This window comes from Leuciscus leuciscus (assembly GCF_965113295.1).
Source record: "Leuciscus leuciscus genome assembly, chromosome: 13".
In the NCBI taxonomy this organism is placed as follows: Eukaryota; Metazoa; Chordata; class Actinopteri; order Cypriniformes; family Leuciscidae; genus Leuciscus; species Leuciscus leuciscus.
Genome location: NC_138737.1, coordinates 11,004,967 through 11,016,501, shown reverse-complemented (window position 1 = coordinate 11,016,501; position 11,535 = coordinate 11,004,967). Strand labels below are relative to the sequence as shown.

Sequence of the window (11,535 nt, the reverse complement as noted above, 5' to 3'; positions counted from 1 at the left end):
GTTTCTTGAGCAGAAAATCAGCATATTAGAATGATTTCTGAAGGATCATGTGACACTGTAGACTGGAGTAATAATGATGAAAATTCAGCTTTGCATCCCAGGAATAAATAAACATTTTAAAATATATTCAAATAGAAAACGGTTATTTTAAATTGTAATGATATTTCACAATATTACTGTTTTTTGTATTTTTAATCAAATAAATGCAGTCTTGGAAGAGATTGAAACCCATAAGAAAGTTTTTAAAAACATTAAAAATAATTTGCATAGTATTTAATAAACTATCAGCCTTTTTGTAGAACTCCACTACAATAGACACCTGGCACCATCATCTGGTCAACAGAAGCACTGGAGTTGTGGGTGCAGTACATGTCGTGAGCGGTAGAAGGCGCTTCGGTCCCTTTTCCAGTCCCTTCTCCCCTCGCGCTAGGAATGTGCTTGCGTTGCGCAGGAAACCGCTAGTTTCTCAAGACTTACAAATGCGGTGGATGGACTATTAACCGTATTAAAGTCACATTTTAGTAGAAAGCCACCAGAAGAGCATTTAATATCATAACTTGATAAAAAACTTTCCCAACAGCCACCTGGAATCTTTTTTTTTTTTTTTTTTTGTGGAGTGGGTGTCGTTTATCGTTTATCTGAGGACTTGAGTTTTATATTTCACTCACCGACCGTTGACTTTTATCACACTGTTGTGTCAGTATAAAACCTACTTTGCAAGTCTTTTTTTCGTCGAGAAAAGGGGATTACGCCTTGAAGATGTCCGTGGCGGGCTTAAAGAAGCAGTTTTACAAAGCCAGCCAGGTTTGCGAGTTACTTTTTTTCTGTTGTTTTCTTCCATTGGACCGCAGTGTTGTGCCAGATAGCTTAGCATGCTAACGCTGCGCTAAACTTCCAGTAAGGGCTAGCGGAAAATGCGGCACCTCTGCCCGCTATTCTGCATTTCAAAAGTGTATTGTGTGTTTTTCTCCATGTTGTAATTAACTGTTTCTAATTATTTACAAATATAAATCGTGCTATTGTTAAATGTCATACCTTTGTAGAGTTATAAACTGCTTGCTTTGTGTTTTAATGGTCGGTCTTGTCCTAACTTACAGTCATTGCCATATTTAATATTTTTGACAGCTTTCATAAATAGTCAGTGTCACTTTATGGACGCTTTCAGACCTAATTAGAGGTTGGAATGTGTTAAAATATGCAGAAGAGTGTCTGTTTTCTTAGCTTGGTATTGCAATACAACGCCCCCGTCCTTACTATATCAGTCCATTTGCCACGTTTACTGTTGTTAAATGAACGATTTTGCACTGAGCATATGCTTATGATCTACTCATGAAACCGGGTTATTTAAAATATGTATATGTATATTCTAATTCTGCGTAGAAATACGCCAAAAATGTACTGCAGCATCAGGCTTACCAAAGATTACCGCTGTTCCCTTTATTAGCATCTGTTGGACAATCACGTCTTCTATGGATGTTGTGTTTGTAGCTCTTTTGTTTCTATGGTTCAAACTTTATGCTGGCAATATGTAATTGGAAAATTTGACACTGTCACACTGGCTTTCATTTTACAAATGGGCAAATAGTCATCCATGTAACTTGTCAGTGGGTTAAATTAACCTGCATGTGATTGAACACGCACCATTTGGGTCATTAGTATCTTTTAGCTCTTTTAAAATGTAATATGCATATAAAATATATTGAATATTTGAAAATGCTTATATGCATTGAAATTATTTCTATAAAAGTGTATTGCAAGGTTTCAGAACTATGTTTTGGTCAAGCTTGGGTACTTCAGCTAATTATTATTGATTATTTACACGATGACAATACAATTAGCAGACTGAAAAATGTAACAAGCAATAGTAACCAGTCTCTGTAATTTTGTCAAACAGTATTTAATTTTTTTTATAGTTGAAACAAAGCTTTACAACAAAACATCTAAGAGTCAATCACACATTGCATATTTGTTCATGTTTGTGCTGATATTTTTCCTTTAGTTACATTTGTGATGTCATTAAGGAAATGGTGTTTTTATTTTATTTTATTAATTGGATATTACAATTCTAACAGGATGAAAAGTGAAAATGAGAACAGAAAACTATAAAATAATTGTAAAATAAAACACTACTAACAAGAACATATGTTTTGTTTGATACAATTTGATTAAAGCAAGGAAAAAATGAAGAAACACTTGGAAATATTTTTTATTCATTTTTCTCATGTTAGATGTTCACAGTATCAGCTTGATCAAAGTAGAGAAATTACTTAAAATTCTCCCCTATTTTCATATAAATGTGATGTGATATGGTAAAAGAAAACTGACTAAAATGGTGTCCGTCCAATATATTAATAATACATATAATGGGAGCATGAAAGTGAACTGCATAACAGCAAAAACTCAGTTTCAGCAAATCTTTGGAGAAAATTTAGTTTCAATATATCTGGCCAGAAAAGCTTTAATAAAGCTTGTCCATCTAGTTTGGCTAGACATTGTCTTGTTATTATGTTGGGAATGGCAAAATGAAACAAAACCTGAGCGTGGGCTCGCAGCAGGCAGTGTGTTGGCTTTAAATGTGCCAAAATTCTCACTTTGACCCTGTGAAGACAATCAAATGTGTTGTCAGGAAAACCTCTCCCTGATTTTGGCTGCTCTTCTGGCGGTGTTGTGAGGAGGTTCTTTGGTGTAATTAACTCAAGACTTGTTTAACAAGACAAGACAAGAATTAACTTCTTTTTTTTTGTTAATTAATTTATTAGTTTCTCTTTGCCAGTGGTTGTGTTTTCCTTAGGGCACATGGTCACAGATGTAGGGGAAGCAGCGTATGTCTGTCACTGTTCGGTGATCTCAGCAGGAAGGGACAAACGGTTGCCCAATTTCCTGTCAGGAACATGCTCAGATCCCCAGTGGGGGGTCTACATGAGTGGAGGAGTGCAGCAGGGGAGAGGAAAATGGCCAGTGTTTGGGCCGGAGAAGAGTATGAATCATGCAACACTTAAGGGGGGTTGGAGAGCTCTCGCCTGCTCTTCTTGGCTCTTTTTATTGGACTGCAGTGCTGCAGAGAACTCATGCCAGCATTCCACAGTAATCAATACTTGACATAAGCCGGACACCCTGCCAAAAGACACTCTTAATACCAGTCGCACCCTCAGTCCAGCCTTCCTCTAGGTGTGCTGTCCGTAGAACTGTTTGAGCTACTTTGAGATTGCCTCGCGCCCAAGCGCTCGCATAAAGCTTGCCGCAAACTGGCAAAAGTAGCGTAATGATTATGAATGTGTCGGGAAAAAATAGCGAGACATTTTAATTGTTTATTAATAAACTAGTGTTTTCTGAGTCAGTGTTGACTACAAAGATGAAGTTGAAATTGCTGACTTGTCATCTCTAGTATAGTGAATAGTATAGAAAGAAATGCACCTTTCATTTGGATTACATAATCAGTAGGGGTGCAACGGTTCAAATTACTCACGGATTTGTATCACAGTTTTAGGGTTACGTTTTCTGTATAATTCTGTATGTGCTATGTTCAGGGGAAAAAGGACTACTGTCAAATAAAAATAAAAATTAAGAAAATAATAACAAATAATCTAACTACAAGCAACAGCACAAATAAATACAATAGAGCAAAGATACAAATAAAATAAACAGTGCTTTTCAGGTGTTTTAGGTAGGTCTAACATTAGTTTCAGGTACAGAAGTTGTAAAATAACATTGCATATTTGACTATAAATTAAAGACGAATTCTTATTAAAGTTCAAAAGCTATTCAATCTAGAGCAGGGAGGGTTTTCTTTGTATTTTGTTGTTTGATTAACATTAAAACCACAGACAGCAGGAATATTAGCACGCTGTCACTTTAAAGGGATACTCCACCGAAAAATGAAAATTCTGTCATCATATACTCACCCTCATGTTGTTTCAAACCTGTATGAATCTCTTTCTCCTATGGAAGTCAATGGTATCTAAAACTGTCTGGTTACTGACATTCTTCTAGATATCTTCCTTTCTGTTCAGCAAAAGAAAGAAATTCATACAGGTTTGAAACAACATGAGGGTGAGTATATGATGACAGAATTTTCATTTTTCGGGTGGAGTATCCCTTTAAGATATAATGCACGGATCCAGTACACACTGATACCGATTCACATGCCTCGACTGTTTCATTCACTCACTGCGAACCGTTACACCCCTAATAATCAGAGAGTATTTGTTTTCGATTCGAATTGTATGTTGTGCACCGCAAGGGCGGGGCAATAATCCCTCCTCTCCAACAACCTGTGAGATCGCTGCAATAGAACATACATTTTCTGGATGATGCCAGCCATAAAGTTGGTAATTTCTGCACCACTGCAGTAAAAATAAACAGGTTTCCTGAATACTTCCTGTGGTCAGAAAAACAGATGCCATTGGTTACGCCAGTGTTGCTGTGTCAGGCTTGTTGAGATGCTACAAACAGCAATGTTTTAATTGAGACACATCGTTTACACTTCTGTGAGTAATTATGCCTTCAGTTTTCTGGGCATAGTAAGATGGGATAGGAGAAAGTAATTTTTTAACAAAAAAAGCAGAACCATCCAAGCAGGTGTCTATCTAGTAACACATTTACTTAACATTTGTTTTATTGTGTGTGAGGATTGTGCAAGAGGGATTGTTCTGAAATTCCTGCGTTGTTTCTGTAGAAGTTGACTCACAGTCATGCATTCTTCTCTTCATTAGACTCACAAGCACAGCATTATCTATGGAGTGTGGACTTGGTTTCAGTCTGCGCCTGCTGGGATCTGCTTCGGCAATGTGGCCGCCTGTTTGTGTGTGCGTATTTGTGTCAAAGTTAGCAGTTGTTTGCATTCTTTATCAACAGTGTGTGTGAGAGCTGAGCCTATGTATTATCTTTTTACCTGCTGATAAAGCCTCTTCCAGTCGTAAATATACATAATCATGTCGCCAGCGGACTGAGCTGTACAGTTTCATTGCGGGAGTGTCCGATCTAGATCATTACAGAAACATCTTCAGTTTTTAAATAGAAAGGTAGTACTGATAATATTGCCTTCATTTAGCCTAAATGTTATATTGAATATTGATGGGAACTTGAACATGTCAGTCTTTATCTGTTGCCTTAATCTTAGCCGTATCATGTTTTCCACCTAGTTTATGGCGTTAACTCTATTCAGTGTCTCTCACCATCTCAACATATTGGAGACATTTGGACGCACCCATTGACATGCCACAAAACACTGGTTAATTATTTATTAGTTTCCTTTGTTCCTGGTCTGCCAAACAATGAATTTGCACAAATATGCAAACATCCTAGGAGGATATAGAGTGAAAAGGTCACTGCAAGCAGATACCTCCATGTCAAACACAGCTACAGTTGTAATGGAGTGTTCTTGTGCTGATGTCTTTGGCTTAAAATAACTCTGCTATTCATCTTGATTCAATTGTATCAAGTTGTTCATGATTTCTCTTGTGCATGGTAGTGGTGGTGTTAAAGGATAAGTTCAATCCAGAATGAAAATTTACTGATCATTTACTCACCACCATGTAGGCTTGCTACGATAGTCGCAAGTTTACATTGTTAAATTTCACATTGTTCGAATTTTACATTGTTAAATTTCCTTTATCAACATCTGGAATCCTCAAAAACTCATGCCAGGCTCCTTTTTATTGATTTCTCTTCAGCATTTAATACTATTCAGCCCTTCTTGCTGGCTGAGAAACTTCAGTCTCTTTTTAACTTGAACTCTAATTTAATTGGCTGGATACTGGATTTTCTGTCGAACAGGTCGCAGTGTGTTAGGGTAAATGGTGTTTCATCCTCAAAAGCCCTTACCTCCACAGGCTCTCCGCAGGGCTGTGTTCTTTCACCTTTGCTTTTTATTCTATATACGAATGACTGTAGGAGCAAGTATGAGAATAGGCACTGTGTGAAATTTGCAGATGATACTGTTATAGTGAGCCTTTTGAATAATGTTGAGGATGGGCATGGCCCTGTAGTTGATGATTTTATTGCGTGGTGTGACAACTTCTATCTGTCTATTAACGTTTCCAAGACAAAGGACATGATTATTGATTTTCGTAGATTACAGCACAATGATTCAGAATCTGTTATTCAGAACATGAATGTTGAGACAGTTGATGAATATAAATATTTAGGAACCATCATTGACAGCAAACTATCTTTTGAGAGCAACACAGTTGCTGCTTGTAAAAAGGCCCAACAGAGACTTTTCTTCTTGAGGAAGATGAAATCATTTAGCGTGTGTAGGACTCTGATGTCTTTGTTTTATCAGTGTTTTATTCAATCAGTCCTGACATTTTGTATTGTGGTGTGGTACAGTGGCCTTACAATGATCAACAAGCATAAGCTAGCTAGGCTGGTAAATGTTGCCTCTAAGGTGGTTGGGGTACAGCTACCACAGCTGCAACATATATATGATAAACGGGTCCGGGGTAAGGCTAACCACATTTTAAATTGTTCTGATCACCCACTTTTTGGGGAGTTTAATTTGCTCCCCTCAGGTCGCCGTTTTAGGCTACCCATGTTAAGAACCAGACGTGCCAGGGATTCTTTTATTCCTGTGGCTATTAGGCATCTGAATTCATTTAGATAATATCTTATGAAATTTTTTATAGTATATTTTTATATTTCTGTCATTATTCATTATGTTATACTGACCGTGTATTGTATTGGTTTCTGTCATTGATTCTGGGGAAGGAGTGTCTCTATTGTTGTGTTGATGTGTGTCCTGTGTTGTGTTTATATTGTTGTTGGCATCTGGTAGTGCTCTTATTCTGTTTTTGTTTTAGATATCCTGCTGCACACTAAATTTCCTTTCTAAGGATAAATAAAGTGAAACTTGAACTTGAAACTTGAACTTGATAGTCGGTGTTGATAGTCGGTGTTCAGAAGCAACACCGGTTCCATTGCTTTCCCACCGCGGCACTGCCCCCCACGTCAATTTGAATTGTTGTCCTATTGTTGAGAAATGTCCACGGGCGCGGAGCGAGCAGAACAAAGCGCGCATTTTCAAAGTTCGCTCTGATCCACACCATTATGAATGCCCGTGCGGACGTGCGCATTTTAGTTTCGCTTTTAAATTAGTCATTAAAAAGCCCCTGCCGGTGATACCGGTATTGTTGTCACACGTCGATTAACCGCTGGGAAAATATCCTCACCGTCACATCCCTACCCCCATGTCATCCAAGATGTTCACTGGGTGAACAAGAAATTAAGGTTTTTGAGGGAAACATTCCAGGATTTTTCTCCGTATAGTAGACTTCATCGGGGACCAACGGCTTGAAGGCCCAAATTGCAGATTCAATGCAGCTTCAGAGGACTATCTAAATACTTTTTAACCACAAATGCTCGTCTTGCATTAGCTCTGTGATGCCAGTCCACGACTTCATGCATTACGTAGTCACATTGGAAATGGAAAGGTCACGCGTGACATAGACGGAAGTACCAACCCAATGTTTACAAAGCGAACATGCAAAGATTAAGTCAAATGCCCTTTACAAAAATAAAGGGTAAAACAACGATGTCCGATGATTTTGAAGTTGGAGGAGAAAATGCGATGGAGTTTTCCGTACTTCCGCATGACCTTTCCAACGTGACTATGTAATGCGTGAAGCCGTGAACGCGCATCGCAGAGCTAGTGAAAGATGAGCATTTTTTTTTATGACCGATTGTTTTGCTAGATAAGACCCTTATTTCTTGGCTGGGATCGTGTAGAGCCATTTGAAGCTGCATTGAAACTGCAATTTGGACAGTTTAAAATTGCTGTCCACTATGGAGAAAAATCCTGGAATGCTTTCCTCAAAAACCTTAATTTCTTTTCGACTGAAGAAAGAAAGAAAGACATGAACATCTTGGATGACATGGGGGTGAATAAATTATCAGGACATTTTAATTCTGGAGTGAACTAATCCTTTAACACATTAATTTATTGGGATTTTTTTATAAGACACCAATCTGCATTATGTACATTACACTAACAATTAAAAAAATATTGCGGGCTTAATAGGCTTACGTTAATTGATGTGAAAGCAACAATTTATTAACTTCTAAAGGCCCTGTGTGTTATATCTATTCAATGCTTTTGTCTGCAACAATAATGGCATGTCAACTAATATTTAGCATATAATTGTGATTATTACATTTAAATTACAGCTGTTGTTAATTCAATAGACTACCCTAGTATAAAATGTTTTTATTTCATTGCAAATTTATTTAATTTTAATAGAAAATATTACAGTATAGAGTAAGAGAAAAACTCAAGGAAACAGGTTGTTATGGATAAATCATCTTTAATACAGCCATAGAAATAGCCAAATGAACTTCTCAGCATGGCAAGTCACATCCATAAAATGACATGTGTTTGTGATTTAATGTTCATATGATGTAATATGACAAACATCCAGTGCTTTCCATGTTGAAATATATGCTTCCTCCAATTAGGGTGAAGAAAAGCTATAAAACAAACAACATATGTTAGTTAGGACTGAAATTTAACATGTGGCCTGGTTTCAACAGTTGCACGATCACTGTCTCTCTGGTTCTTTGTTGCATGTTCAGGACATAAAGAGTGAGTGGATGAGCATGTGTTGCCAAGTCCTGAGAATAACAACTGTTGTGGCAGACACAGGTTCACACAGAGCTGTTTTGTTTTTAATACCACTGGTGTTGGCAAGGAATGCATTATATGCTGTGTAATATTCACAATGATTTTCTGAGAATAAATTGGATAATAAATATGGAGCTATTTAAAGTATTAAGAATGAAAGCTATGGAAGTACAGGGGGAAATATGATCCCTCCCAAGTGAGCGCAAGAGAAATGAGTTGCAGGGAGGGCTAATTGGATTTACATGTGTGCGGTGCTAAAATGAGTTCCTTGTAAAAGTTAGCCATTTTCTGCAGTTTATATATTGTGAGGAATACAGAGGTGGAGGGAAAGTGTAAAATGACACAAATTGTTGATGAATTGTATTTAACTGGTCTCTGTGTGTTTTATGTCTTGGTTTGATTTTGTGGTGTGATCAATACAAGCTTTTCCAGTTACATTTTGTAAATGTCATATTTTACAGTCATTTTAATTAGAGCTGCACGATTAATCATTAAAAGGTCGCAATCTCGATTCAATCACCCACACACCCACATCTCATTCCTAAACAACAACGATTCGGCCACGTCTGTTAAAGCTTTGACAAAATCACACCGTAACATTCAAATCTGTGTTTGCGCTGCCACTGACCCAGAGAAAGCTGTTAGGCTATCTAGGTATGAAACAGTTTCACAAATAGTCTTTTTAGCCACACAGTGTCATCATTTCCATGTCAAAACTATTTAAATGATCACAGAAGTAGGGGAGAGTGGAGACACATATTTGCATTTCCTTCACTTTCTCAGAGACTGTTTGTATTGGTTGGGCAAATTTTTTATACATTAAAGGGATAGTTCACCATAAATGAAAATTAGGTCATGGTTTACTCACCCTGAAGCCATCCTAGGTGCATATGACATTCTTCTTTAAGACGAATACAATCGGAGTTATATTAAAAAATGTCCTGTCTCTTCCAAGCTGTATAATGGGAGTGATTGGGTTTATTTTTTCGGAAGTCCATCAAAGCGCTTCCATCCATGATAAAAGTGCTCCACACGGCTCTGGCGGGTTAATAAAGGCCTTCTGAAGTGAAGTGATGCGTTCATGTAAGAAAAATCCATATTTAAAACTTTATCGCCTAAAATAACTAGCTTCTGGCAGACGGCTGTACGCAAGTTGATTTAAAAGAGTAATGTATGACGTAGGAAGTAGGAGTAGTGTAAGCTTAAAGGAGAACTCCGGTCAATTTTAACATTGAGCTCATTTTTTTTGTAAATTTGTAAATTTAACACGGGTGAATCTGACTGCAGTAGATGTGAAAGATATGAAGAAAAATTAAGTTAATTCGGCCAGCGCTCATACCTGTATTTACACCCTGTTTTCGGTTGAAGTCCAAAGTAGTCGATTGTCGAGTTCACGCGCGTGATCATAGGTAACTAAACATATGCGCGTGAACTCGACAATCGACTACTTCGGACTTCAACCGAAAACAGGATGTAAATACAGGTATGAGCGCTGGCCGAATTAACTTCATTTTTCTTCATATCTTTCACATCTACTGCAGTCAGATTCACCCGTGTTAACTCTAAAGGAATCACTCACATTGGCTGGGCACTTTTAATGACACATCAAGGATGTTAAGAGGGTAAAAGCAGGTTTAAAATATGCCCCATTGAAGTCAACAGAGTGCAAATTTTAAAAAGAGGATAACACGGTGTAGGCAACACCGATTTTTGTCGTTGTTCTCTGTATTGACAGCACTCCAAATTTACAAAAAAATGAGCTCAATGTTAAAATTGACCGGAGTTCTCCTTTAAGCCCTATTCGGACAGGATTAACTTTACAAGGGTAGATGGAGTAATGTAATTTTACCACAGGACGTCTGTAATATTAACGGCCAATTCGCTTGGGATAAGATATCTCATCTCTGTAAAACTAGCAGAAGTTGGAGGAGTAACTCGATTTGCGCATCGCCGTCACCCTCCTGTCGTGTCATCATGTGTGTTGCTTCCTGATATCACATGCGCAAACAACCTATATTTATATATATATAAAACAGTTATGTCCGGTCGAACGATGTGTTAATTAACTTTAGTTTGGATTGTGTTGGTATTAGGCACTTACCTAACGCAAAAAAAATTTCCGTGCCTCTAACAATTGCTTTCGATCTTCTTTCTGATCTGGAAAGTGTGGAAAACACTTGAGTTTTGCCACAGACTCGTCCCAGCGTCTAGAACGCGACTGAATGCTTTTTCAAGCTCCATTCTTGAAAAAAATTTTGGAAAACCACTTTTAAACAGGAAATGACTAAATATTTACGTACATATTTTCAGCTGGTCTATTCGCACGGGATTAGTATTACCTGAGGTCATTTTTCCGAAGTGGTTTTTCAATTTTTCCAGTGGTTTTCCAATTTTTTTTTCAAGAATGGAGCTTGAAAAAGCTGCTTTTTCAACTTTTTCAAGCTCCATACTTGAAAAAAAATTTGGAAAACCACTTTTAAACAGGAAATGACTAAATATTTACATACATATTTACAGCGGGTCTATTCGCACAAGATTAGTATTACCTGAGGTCATTTTTCCGGACCTTTTTACTGAAGGTAAAAGTTGCTGTAATCTTTACTGACATTGTCCGAAATGATTACTGAGATGGCACATTCGGACGGGACTAAAATCACAGAGAAACTCTGGTAATTACTACTTTACACCACCTCTCCATGTTAAACTAGTCCCGTCCGAATAGGGCTTTTGATGCCTCTCGCGGTCCAATCAGGGCTGGGCAACCGCGTTCGTCATTACGTTGTGCATCAAGTTCAAGGGTTAGTCTTTCGCCGTAAACCGATGCGTACGGCCGTCTGCCATCTGCTAGTTATTGTAGTCGATAAAGTTTTAAATAGCCTATGGATATTTTTCTTACACGAACACATCGCTTCACTTCA

General features: G+C 37.7%; 1 protein-coding gene across 1 annotated transcript in view; it reads left to right on the top strand.

Annotated features, from left to right (window-relative positions):
* The first annotated feature begins 427 nt into the window (after positions 1–427).
* sh3gl1b (SH3-domain GRB2-like 1b) overlaps positions 428–11,535 on the top strand; it is a 32,749-nt gene continuing 21,641 nt past the window's right edge. The window contains exon 1 of the mRNA XM_082188510.1: positions 428–804. Coding sequence (XP_082044636.1) covers positions 760–804 — 45 coding nt within the window. The 5' untranslated portion in view covers positions 428–759. The remainder of the gene's footprint in view (positions 805–11,535) is intronic.